This window comes from Pinus tabuliformis, chromosome 4_2 (assembly GCF_031772625.1).
Source record: "Pinus tabuliformis cultivar Carrire ecotype Pingquan chromosome 4_2, CPIR1, whole genome shotgun sequence".
NCBI lineage: Eukaryota > Viridiplantae > Streptophyta > Pinopsida > Pinales > Pinaceae > Pinus > Pinus tabuliformis.
In genome coordinates, this window is record NC_142304.1 from 1,165,654,724 (window position 1) to 1,165,667,991 (window position 13,268).

The following is a 13,268-nucleotide window of genomic DNA, read 5'->3' on the forward strand; positions in this document are numbered from 1 at the left end:
GTATGGATTTCACTTTATAGAATATTCTAGAATATTCTTAAAATACCATATGATCTTGTGTCATATGAATGTGAGTGATGGTTTTTTTTGGCATGTGGAATAGTAAGGTTATTAGCTGATGGTATTGTAAGAAAGCCTATTTAAACTGGTATGAATCTCAATGGTAAAGGGGAGATTGTAACAAAGTTTGTTTAAAGTAGAATGAATCTCCATGATAAACTGTAAGAAATCTTGTTTAAAGTGGAATGAATCTCCATGGTAAAGGGGAGATTGTAACAAAGTCGGTTTAAAGTGGAATGGATCTCCATGATAAAGGGAAGATATATGGATATCTATTGAAGTATCTCAAGCTATTTTCCCATCATTTATTCCCCTGCTACTTGCCCATCATTATTCCCCTAAAAATTTTGGCTCACTATAAATTAAGATTATATCTAATATTATTCCTTTCAATAATCATCTACTTGATCTAAGGCACCATCAATTTCTTTCTATTTTTGAGAATCTAAGTAACATAAGAACCCTATAAAGAAGAAAGAAAGGGAATAAATAAGAAAGGAAAAACCTAGTAAGAAGGAAAGTCTAAAGGAAATGAATATTTGCATCTTATTAATAATTTTGTTACATCTTTTTTAAATGTTTATAGGTTTAATATATATTAATTATTTTTGAATAATAATAATAATCAAAAGGAGGAAAATGGGTTTCTGGGCTCTGACGTGGCCGCAAGCGGGCACGTGGCGAGCACGTCTTCCCGCACCTGCACAGGAACAGACCTGTAATTACATCGCAGTTAATTTGGGTAATAGCGAACAATTGTTTCCCTGTTTTCTCGACCGGTCGACGTCCGTCTCACCGTCCTCGGTCAACTAACTCCTTTCTCGGTGGGTTCGAAGGTGGTTTCTGTTATGGAGGCAATGGATTATGAAGACGAGACAATTGATTATTCACAGGATCCTTATGAAGGACAGTCCATTTTCTGCGACCGTGGTCCAAACCCTAGCTATAACTGTTCTGCTCCTCACCCGGGTCTCTTGCCATCAGTTGCGCTCCCTGAATTCTCTACATCGCCATTGTGTTTTGGATCCCTCTCATTGGAGACCCCGGGTTTAGACAATCCTCCGCTTTCCCCTAGCACGCTTAATCTTCTCTCTGCTATTATGCCTCCTTCCCCTAATTTTGATCTGCTCCCCTCCTTTAACCCAGTATCCCCCATGAGATCACCTCAGCCGGATGTGGAAAACCCTAATTCCCTCCCATCAGGATGTTTTGATTCCCCGGTCATAAACCCCAAATCGGCAAATTATCTGAAGGAATTGGCAACAGATCCATTATCAGAGCATCCATCAGCGCCGAGAACAGGAAAGCGGAAGGCTAAGTGCGTGAAGAAATCCACAAAGGATCTTACCATCATATTTGGAGACGATATACCAATGGGCAAGGTTGTGGATAAGGCCAACAGAGTGTTTGTTGGACATGTGTGAGGGAGGGCTTACTCAGCAACCAAACTCTCAAATTGGGTACAGGAGATATGGTGGGGCATACTTCAGGAGCTTCCGGAGGTTCATAGTCTGGCTCGGGGTTGGTTTGCCCTACATTTTTCGAGAGCTGAATACACCGATCTGATCCTAGCCAAATATTGGCACATTGAGATGGAACCGGTCCTCCTCAAGCGCTAGTCTCCGCTATTCAATCCGGAGCGGGAACAAATTGGAGTAGGACCTATATGGGTGCGATTACCTGGGCTACCCCTACAATTCTGGTCCGAAGCGGTGTTTATTAGGATTGGCAATGCCCTTGGTACATATCTGGAATATGACAAGACTTATGTTCAGACGAAAAATCGGGCGCTGGCAAGAATACTGGTTGACTTGGACACAAGGGAGGGTTTAGAAGAGAAGATCACCCTGAAATGGAGGCACTGCACCAGGATTCAGATCTTGGATTACGAGGGGGTACCGTTTCGTTGTAGAAGGTGTCACAAGGTTGGGCATGTATTCAAAGAATGCCCTCTGCTCACGAAAACAACGGACTCTCTAGGCTCACCTTTGACTCAAAAAGGAAATGCTCCTATGACGACACCCCTATACCCGGTTTCGGCATCGCGTTTGAGCACACCTACACCTAAGAATACCAATGTGGGTGGTTTGTTGAAGGAGGCTGAGGATGCAACCAGGGTGCCCTCGCCCCCGTTGACTTGGGCTAGGGCTGTAGCTGCAACGGAGGTGGCACGGAAATCAGGTACAATTTCTTTTCCCCCTCTGATAGCATCTCCGCTATCTCTTTCCATTGAAACATCATCGAATATATTTGCATCTCTGGTTACTTGTACAATCACCCCCCCTCCTCCCATCAATGCACCATCCTCTCCTACTGTCTCTTCCTTTCCTCCCACTTCTGAGGTCGTGGCCTCATCATGCTAGATGTTGTCACATTCTTACAACCTTCGATCAAGGTTGTTACCTGGTATCGATCCGCCTACTGGTTTGGGATTGGTCTTCTCTCGTCCCCCTCCTCTTACTTCTCGGGGGCGCAAACCTAACCTATATAAAGCTATTCTAAAAGCTGGAGCTGAGGTAGTATCGGGCAAGCAATCCACCATGGAAGGGGTCCTTAGAGCACTAAAAGCCCCAGAGGGGGTTCCACCATGAAATGCCTATCCTTTAATTGTAGAGGTTTGGCTAGTACCTCCAAGAAACTAGCCTTGCGGAGGTTGATTGATAACGAACCAATTGATATTCTCATGCTACAAGAAACCTTGGGAAATGTGGTCTCCATTGAGCATACCCTTGCCACACTACGACCGGGCTGGCATTACCATGTGCTGGATGCCATAGGTAGGGCTGGAGGATTAGCCATCGGATACAATCCTTGGACAATAAATGCATCTGCCACTTGGGGTGGAGTGGGTTTCTTAGGCATGGATTTCTTCTCAACCGAGCTAGGGTAGACCTTGAGGATCATCAATGTATATGGCCCCTGCCAAAGGATAGAGGAATTCTGGCAAAAATTTCTTCGATTAAGCATGACATCTATTGATCAGATTATCAATTGGAGGCGACCTTAATTTCTCTATGGGATTTGGGGAATCCTGGGGTTCACATGCACAGGTTGACCCCTTATCTGATTTCTTTAAAGACATTCTGGAGCTTCATCAACTCGCGGATATCCCCATGAATAAGTCGATGCCTACATGGAGGAATCAGAGGATAGGGGATGTTGCCCTGGCAAGGAAACTAGACAGATTCTTAATTAAAATTTCTCTGCTCCAGAGACTAACTAGATACAGACAATGGGTCAGGGCAGGGGGTAAATCAGACCATTCGCCTATCTATTTGGAAATCCTGGGACCTGAAGCCAAGCCAAGGGCTCCCTTTAAGTTCAATCATGGATGGCTACAACAAGAGGAATATACTAATCTGATCAAGGACTATTGGGTGTCCCACCCTATATCTGATCACAGATCGGTAGCGGAGGGATTCTGCCATAATCTTTCCAAGATTAAACATATAACCATGGTTTGGGCTAAGGAGAAGAAAGCCAAGGATGATTGGAAGATTCTGGACATTGAAGCAAAGGTGGAATCGCTGACGGATGATAGGAATCTTGGCTTTACCACAGTTGAAGAAAAGAGCAAATTGATCGATCTCGAGCTCCAGAAAGACAAGATTCTTAAGGAGAGGGAGGAAGCATGGAGATTGAAAAGCAGGGCCATATGGTTGAAGGCAGGAGATGACAATACCAAATTTTTCCAGAATTATGCCAAAGGAAGGAAGGTCACTAATACGATCTAGAAAATGCCCCTCCCTAATGGAGAACTGGCAGACAATTTTCAAAAGCTCTCTAGATTGGGCACTTCTCATTTTCAAAGTCTATTTAAAGCCCCCCATGAAGCCAACTTAGCAGATATCATTCAGGTGGCTGGAATTTTCCCCCGTTTTGTAGGTGAGGAAGAAGCATCAGAATTAACCTCTTCGGTTACACGGGAGGAACTGGAGGGGGTTCTGAAATGGTTCATGAAGGATAAGAGCCCGGGATCCGATGGGTGGACTATCGAATTCTACTTGGCTTTCTATGATATTATGGCCTCAGATATCCTTCAAGTTATGGAGGAATATCATTCATCTAGGAGACTTTACATTGCCATCAACTCCACCTTCATTGCCCTCATTCCTAAGACTGATTCCCCTGTCTCATTTGATGACTTCCGTCCCATCTCCCTCTGCAACTACCTCTATAAGATTATTTCGAAAATCATTACCAATCGTATCAGACCTATTCTTTCACAACACATTCTCCCTGAATAGTTTGCTTTTCTTGAAGACCGCTAGATTCATGAAGCGATTGGCACTTCTCAAGAGGCCATCCATTCTATCCGATCTCGCTGTCTAAAAGGCATCATTCTCAAAATTGACTTAGCCAAGGCTTTTGATCTGGTGGATTGGACTTATATCAAAATGCTGCTTATTCACCTGGGCTTTCCTCTTCTTTTTACAAATTGGATAATGGCATGCATAGCAACTCCCTCATACAGTCTGCTCATTAATGGATCCGCCTCCCCTTTTTTCCATGTTGAATGGGGCCTCAGGCAGGGATGCCCTCTCTCCCCACTCCTTTTCCTACTTGTTATGGAGGGGTTGAACAGACTCATCTATCATGAAAAACAACGTGACAGATTATCAGGCTTGAAGATCACTGATCAGTGTTATTTAACACATCTCCTATTTGTAGACGATGTCATCATATTTTTGGATGGAAGTGTACGGGACACGACCACCTTTGATAAGATTCTTGCTTCATTCTACAAGGCGACTGGTATGATGGCTAACCACTCTAAATCTACTATATCCCTGGCTCACACCTCAGCTCAAGAATCCGATCTGGCCTTGCATCAATTCCCTTATAACCCTCGACCCATGGATCAGGGGTTCAAATATTTGGGTTATTGGATCAAGCCGATGGGACACAAGATCGCAGATTGGTTCTGGCTAATCACTAAATTAGAGAAGCGGATCTCGCACTGGAGCCATCGCTTTCTATCCAGGGCTGGGAGGTTGGTTCTCATTAAATATGTATTGGAGGCCACTCCTGTATTCTGGATGGCATTAGCCTGGATACCTAGAGGTATCCTTGCACGACTAAAGCAAACATGCTGTAGATACCTCTGGAACGGAAGACAGGATAAGCGAGTTTTTGCATGGATTAGCTAGGACAACATTTCTCTACCAAAGAAGTGGGGAGGTTGGGGCCTAAAGGATCTCACACACTTTGCACATGCCTTGGCCGCGAAAATGGGGTGGACTTTTCTTACAAAGCAAAACCTTTGGACATCTATCTCATACCACAAGTACATCTGGCCCTTACAACTCATGGATTGGATCCGATTACCTGGCTGGAGCAGAACAGGTATATCATCAGTATGGAAAGCTCTGATGAACTCGATCCCCCTCATTTGTAGCCATCTATCATGGAGAATAAATGACGGATCCAGGGCACGCATCGGAATGGATCCTTGGACAGGAGGTGGAGGGAGGTGTTATCTCCCACAAGAGCTTATTCAGTTACTTGAACAACAAAATGCCAGAGTTATAGCCCACATAGCGGACCAGGAGAACACAACCATTTTCTCCCAAGAATGGAAATCTGCAGCGCAGTTGAACCTGCCTCAGGAATGGCACCAAATCTGGGAGGAGTACATGAATGCTTTGAGTGAATCTCACATCCGCATTAAAGATGGATCAGATGAGCTCATGTGGGACAAGGCTGAAGTTGCATATTACTCCCCCAAGAAAGGGTACCTGTGTTTGATAAATCACAAAAAACCAGAAATATTACAGAGCTAGTGGAAGATCATCTGGCAGTTAAATCAATCACAAAAAACCAGAAATATTACAGAGCTGGTGGAAGATCATCTGGCAATTAAAGACCTCTCCCAGGACTAAACTCTTCTTCTGGTGCTTACTCCGGAACAAGGTTCCCACTGGGGAATCGCTCATGCACAGATCTATGCACAGCCCCACCTGGTGCATACTTTGCAAACAACAGTCCGAATCGACCACCCATCTTTTTCTTACTTGTGGAATTACTAAACAGATATGGAAGGAAGTGTCAGAAGTGATCAGCGGCTTGGGTATATGGGAGGGGGATAACATCTCATTAGCATGGGAGGCTTGGTATCAAGCTCACTCCGATTCAAATCGCAAGTGCCTTCCCCTCATCATCAGCTGCACAATATGGTTGGCTAGGAACAAACCGATCTTCGAAAATGGCTCGATTCGGTGGCAATCTATTACTGCCAAAATCGTTGCAGCTTATCATGAATTGCCGGATTTTACCCCTCCTCGCATACGCAGACCAGCTGCCCCAGACCCCATAGATCACTTCTTTCGATGGTGTTGCACAACAGCATGGATGTGGGGGGGGTTTCATTCTACACTTATCAGAGCAACATCACTTCAAAGTTAATATGGGCTTAGGCATAGGAACGAACAATTTCGCTGAGCTAATCACTATTAGACATCTTACGCATTTTGCATTAAATCATGATTGCAGAGCATTACAAATATATGGGGATTCAAATATTATCATAAGCTGGATCAATCAGAAATCTAGATGTCATGCACACACACTCTTAAATATTCTGGATGAAGTTATGCATCTCAAAACTCAATTTAATTTCATCATTGTTACACGGAGCATAATCACAGTGCCGACAAATTATCCAAGGAAGCCACGCACATTCCAGGAGGACAGTGGATAATCCAACAACAAAGGGGCAACTCTCAGTACTAATACTATCACAGGCCTTATATAGACCAAATCTACCCTCGGGTAGACGATCACTGATTTTGCTATGTATATATGATGATGTAGATATCTAGTTTTTAACATATGAATAGCATCCTGTGAGGTGCAATTATATATTTTGCTTATTATACAACACCTTGCGTGATGTTTTTTGACAGCTTGATACAACATCATCCTGTGCGATGATTTGATTATGAAACATATATTTTGCTTATTATACAACACCTTGCGTGATGTTTTTTGACAGCTTGATACAACATCATCCTGTGCGATGATTTGATTATGAAACAGACATGTACGAACTATAGATTCAAAGCCATGAAGGAATTCGCATATGCTGAACAACATTTACAACATGTAATTTTTCATCCTATAATGAAAGATTACGATTTTTCCGTGGGAAAAAAATATATATTAATTATTTTTAATATTAAATTATATGTTTAATGTATATTAATTATTTTTATTATTAATAATATAAAATTATAATTAGATTGATTTTTATTTTTTTGTGAATATGAAATTTATTTATAACTAATAATAATTTAAAATAAAATTATAATTTAATTAATTTTTAATTATTATTATTAATAATTTCAACCCTTTAAAATTATGTAAATGTATTTTAAAATCAATAAGGTATTTAGATGTAACTTTTTTTAACCTTTTATTTATATAACTGTATTATTTACTTTATCTCTTCTTTATTTATTATCATTTTATCTCTTATCTATCTTTAGGATCATTCGTGCTTATTTTTTCTTCAATCTCTAAAGCAAAGCAACAAGCTTCACATTTGTGCTTATTTTTCCTCGTGGTTCACCCAGATTGTTTATAATGAAGAAATCACAAATATGTTATGTGTATGGCTTCAATTAATAGAGTCAGAAGGGAAACATCATGCTCCACCACTGCAAGTTTTCCAATCCTTTCCTGTGAAGTTCTAGTGAGATTTCACAGGTGGGAACTCCATGTCAAAAATCAGATCAAAATTGATGTAAAATCTGCTTTCTGTACAGTCTGCTTTCAGTAACAAGAAAAACAAAATAAGTTGAGTAGAGATGCGCAGAGAGAAATGGACCTCTTTGCCGCCAAATTAGTCCAAAATGCTATACACCTTGGAGATTTTGAAGGCGAAGGGAAGGTTGGAAATTGCATTTAAAAGAATCCTGCAATCCTGCTATGGAATTGGAATTTGCATTTAAAAGAATCTTGCAATGGAAGTGGACAGTGCATTTAAAGTTGAGGGAATTGTAGATACAGCTGCCTGTTAGTCACAAAGATGCTCCTCTGAATAAGTCAAAACTCTTCTTGTTGTAAACATCATCGCAACATTTAGCTACAGAATCCTGACTTCTTAAAAGAAATGAGATTTATAATTTATTTAAAGATAGAAAAGCTATATGTTTTCCTGGTAGCTGTTATGACAATAAAGTTCTCAAGATGGGCCAAGATAGAATTTGTGAACTATGATTACTCAATGTTAAAGGTCGTCTGAATTGTCAAAGACGTGTGTTAATTAACTTTTCTTGTTTCTTTAAATTAAATCGTAGTATCATTTTTTATGTTGGTTATGACAAGTTTTAAAAGTGAAAGATAGACTTTTCTACCCTTACTAGTAAAGACTGATATAAAAACTAAAAAACAAAACAAATACTTCTTCTGGTCTTGTATTTAATACCAGAAGAGTGTCACACATTCATATAGATGTAAATGATATTGAATATAATTGTTTTTTAAAGATAGAATAATAAATTATAATCATAAACACATTTGCAAAACACTATGATGAGTAGATATAACTGTATTGTTCACATTTACATGCAATCAATTATAAAACATTTATATACAATCAACAACACAGATTTATGTACAAAGAAGCATATAACCACTACTTTGTTACAATAGACTAAGATGTGGAAGAACTTTGACCTTCAGAAATGTTGTTGATAGTAGCACTTGTACTACCCAACAAATGTGTTAGATCTGATTGGAATTTGGGAATGGAAGTAGTGCTCAAAAAAGTGTCTTTGATGTTTTGCAATGTGCCTAAAATGCCCATCATTGTAGGTCGTCCTTGAGGAGATTCATTTGTGCAAAGCAAACCCACATTTATCAGTGCACTGAGACAATTGAGATCTTTATCTTCTTCAATGCATCTACTAGTCCTCGTTAATAAACCCATGTCCACCACTTCTTGTACTCGACTTGGAAAGCTACTACCCACCCATTTTTGCAAGTTCATTCCTTCCACAAACATGTCATGGGTGGGCTTCTTTCTAGTGAGCATTTCCAATAGCACTATTCCATAGCTATAAACATCCCCTTTGGTTGTAACTTGTCCTCCCACTCCATATTCTGCATTCATAGATCCTCATCTTAAGTTTTTTAATTTAATTGAAAATGTTAACTAGACATAAGAAAATCATAAGATTGCTTCATATGGCATATAGTTTAGATAATACCTGGAGGAATGTACCCGGTAGATCCTTTGACTGCATTTGTGGAAGTGAGAGCTCCATCTTCATTATTTGCAAAACATATAGTAGCAATGCCAAAGTCTATTAAATATGCAGTCATATCTTCACCCAACAACACATTGTTGGGTTTCAAATCACAATGAATCACTTGCACAAAGCAATGATGATGGAGATATGTCATGCCTTGGGCGATATCTATTGCTATATTCAACCTTTGAATCAAATTCAAACAGCTTTGTTCTCCATCATCGGGATATAACCACTTTTCTAGGCTTCCTTTTGGCATTAATGGAAATATCAAAGCTTTGATTTGGAGATCTGAATAGCAAGTTATGACCCGAATCAAATTCCGGTGTCTAACTCTACCCAAAACTTTGCATTCTCTATCAAAACTCTTTTGAGCCCCTTCATTTTGTAGATTGAGAAGCTTGACAGCAACCATTGTGCCGTCATTCAAAATCCCTTTGTACACTTTTCCAAAACTACCAATTCCTAACAAGTTTGCATCACTAAATTCATTTGTTGCAATGACGAGCTCTGCATAGGAGATTCTTCGATGCCCCACATTTAATGATGGACCAGTCTCTCTCTGAATATTTCTCCTACAATTCTTTCTCCACAATATTGCAAGAAACAAACACAATACAACAATTGCTACAACAACAAGTGGTATGATAACTCTTTTGAGATTCAAAACACTTTTATGTTTATGAGCATAGCACGGTGGTAGATTTACCCAAGGTCCACATAGACCAAGATTTCCCATAAATGCTGTGGCGCCAATCTTTTTGAAAACTCCTTCTTTAGGGACTTCCCCTAACAACTTGTTAAAAGAAAAATTCAAGTGATGGAGCATTGTGAGATTTGCTAGTGATATAGGTATTCCACCCGACAAATTGTTGGAGGAGAGATCTAGGTCTTGAAGACTTAGAAGTTCACTGATTGACACTGGAATTGGACCTTCAAGTGCATTGTAAGAAAGATTCAGATATGCTACTTCTTTGCAGCTTCCGACTATACTTGGAATGTAGCCAGTTATTTGATTTGCCGAAATATCGATGGCTTGAAGCTTATCGAACTTTCCTAGTTCTAAAGGTACATGGCCACTTAATAAATTGTTTGACAAGTTGAAATAGAAGGCTAAATTTGCAAGGCCTGCAACCTCTTCAGGTATGTGCCCACTAAGCTTGTTGTATGATAGATCTAGCAGTAGTAAGTTCACACATTTCCCTAAACTTGCAGGTATGTCTCCTGATAACTGGTTATGATTAAGATCTAAATATCTTAATTGTTGGAGGTTAGCCATAGAATCAGGGATTTTTCCAGACAAATTATTTCCAGAAATATATAAGAGACCTAAACCTTTTAGCTGCCAAATTTCCATTGGGATGTTCCCTTGTAAACTATTGGAATCCATATATAACCTCTCCAACTTCTGAAGCATACTAACTGAAGATGGGATTGACCCTGTAAAAGAATTATCTTCTAAACTAAGATATGTTAAGCTACTTAAATTTCCAATAGCAGGAGGTATTTCTCCAGCGAATTCGTTGATACTCAAGTCTAATAAGTAAAGTTTTGTAGAGAGGTGGCCTATAGAAAACGGCAACTGCCCAGTGAAGTTATTATGAGATAAGTCTACAAATTGTAGATCGGAACAGTTACTAAGAGCAATAAGAATGGGGCATCTCCTGGTGTTGCCGCTAATAAAGTTATTGCTGCCCAACACAAGCTCCTGGAGATGTGTCAATTTACTCAACTCCATAGGCACTATTCCGCTGAGCTGGTTCCCTGATAACCAAATCGATTGTAACTTGGTACAATTGGAGAGGGAAGAAGGAACGCTGCCACTTAGCTGATTACCACCCAAATAGAGTTCCTTTAACTGGGCGGTCTTCTTGGTACACAACTCCAACGGAATGTGGCCAACAAATTGGTTATAACCCATATCCAATACTTCAAGATTGGTGTAGTTGGACAACCAAGACGGAATGCGTCCCGTCAGATGGTTATCATACAGATCAAGAATGATGAGCTGGCTTAGCATACCCAATTCGGAAGGGACACTGCCGTGAAGGTTGTTACTTGCCAAATATAAGTACTGCAAAGAGGATATGTTTCCCAAGCAGTCCGGTATTGTTCCCGTCAAATTGTTCCGTCCAAAGTTCATGTATACTAGGTTGGGGAGAACACATAGTTGCGGGGGAATGTTTCCCGTGAGAGTGTTATAGGAGAGAGTCAAGTTCCGTAAACTGGGGCAGCTACCGAGAGTGGGCGGAATGGAACCCTGGAGTTGATTCAGACGCAGGCGAAGCATCTTTAAGCGAAAGAGGTTTCCCAATTGATAGGGAATGTGACCCTGGAAACTGTTATTACTAAGGTCGAGTATCCTAAGAAAGGAAAGATTGGCGAGAAGGGGTGAGATAGTACCTTCTAATGCCATGCTTGAAAGATTGAGGGAAACGACTCTCTGCCTGCGCCTGCTGCATGTGATGCCCGTCCAGTGGCAGAATGAAACATTTGGCATCCAAGACGTGGCTAAGGAGTGGGAGGGATCATATGTGATTGCAGACTTGAATGCAAGCAGAGCGTGTTGATCGGAAGCATTGGTGAGACGAGGAGGATGGTGAGGTAAATGGGCGATGGGTGTGGAAAAGACAAAAGGAGGATTGAGAAAGAGAATGAAAGAAAGGGTGGCGAGGAGAAGCATTCTGGTAATCTGCATCTCTTGCGTGACAGAAACAATGGTTTCTGATGAGAAAATGGAGTTTGGTATATAGCTGCTGCTGCATTGAGTGAAGAGACTCAAATTAAGAATGGCAAGAATCTTTTCGAATGTTCCTGTGGGTTAATTTTCCGAAAAGAAGACCGACCGCACTTGCATAAATTAAGGCCAAAATTTGAAGTTTGACCTTTCCACAGAAGTAAGTAAGAAAAGATTATCACATTTCAATAAAATTATCATGAGTTGCATACCCGGTGGCGTCAGGCAAATTAAAAGCTTTCTTCTATTTGAAGTTTGAATAAATTGAACGATGATGTTTTACTTTTACTTTTACTCCATAAAATCCGCACTCCATAAAAATCAATTAAAAGTCAATATTACTTAAAACGTTAAAGTAAATATTACTTCAATGTACGGCAAAATAAATTGGAAAAAATGCAAGGCACCTTAAAATAAATAAAAAAGTCCATAAAATTAATCATAAATCTTTTTCCTTACCTCTCAGTAAACGAAAGTAAAATGTCTATCCAATTAATAAAAAATCCAACACACCCTAAAATAAATAAATAAAAGTCTATAAAATTAATCATAAATATTTCTCCTTGCCTCTCAGTAAACGAACGTCCATCCAATTCATAAAAAATCTTTCTCCTTGTCATTTCCTTGCCTCTCAGTAAACGAAAGTAAAATGTCCATCCAATTAATAAAAAAATCCAACACACCCTAAAATAAATAAATAAAGATGTATAAAATTAATCATAAATATTAAAATCTTTCTCCTTATCATTTGGTGACGAAATGCCTTTTTTTAACGAAATAAAAGTAACGAATTACCTTTTTTTTAAATCACATTCCGTTATAGAAATTGCTATATAAGTTTAAATGTTGTATTTAAATAAATTGAGAAATATTAATAAAAATCTTATATAAAAGTTTTATTATAGAAATGATAATACAAAAAAAATGTGTATTTTCTAAAGAAAACAGATAAATGAGCACATTTGCATTTCTTTCTAATTTTATTAAGATAATAAGACAAAGTAAAACGTAATTTAGGCCAAAAGGACCGTTTTTAGTTATTTATTTTAGTTTTTTTGGTTTGGATATTCAATAATGGTATGTTTTTTTGTATTCTTCCATTAATTAATAGTTTTGGTTTAATAATAGTTATTTTTGGTAATATTTATGGTAATAAACAAGCTTAGTTTATAATTAGAATGAAAAGTATTATATTTTTTAGGCTTAATTTATAATTA

The 13,268-nt window shown here is 39.2% G+C and overlaps 2 protein-coding genes across 2 annotated transcripts; one reads left to right on the forward strand and one right to left on the reverse strand.

The window, feature by feature from the left end:
- The first annotated feature begins 3,074 nt into the window (after nucleotides 1-3,074).
- On the forward strand, nucleotides 3,075-3,794 carry LOC149173811 (uncharacterized). The gene has a single exon (XM_089426835.1). It carries the CDS (start codon nucleotides 3,075-3,077, stop codon nucleotides 3,792-3,794), a length of 720 nt encoding a protein of 239 aa, XP_089282961.1.
- A 4,829-nt stretch (nucleotides 3,795-8,623) lies between these two features.
- Nucleotides 8,624-12,059, reverse strand: LOC149173812 (uncharacterized). The gene is made up of 2 exons (XM_089424747.1): nucleotides 9,273-12,059; nucleotides 8,624-9,165 (listed from the first exon to the last, which is right to left on the reverse strand). The coding sequence occupies exons 1-2, from the start codon at nucleotides 12,010-12,012 to the stop codon at nucleotides 8,717-8,719; spliced, it is 3,189 nt and encodes a 1,062-aa protein (XP_089280873.1). The 5' UTR covers nucleotides 12,013-12,059; the 3' UTR covers nucleotides 8,624-8,716.
- Between the last annotated feature and the right edge of the window lie 1,209 nt (nucleotides 12,060-13,268).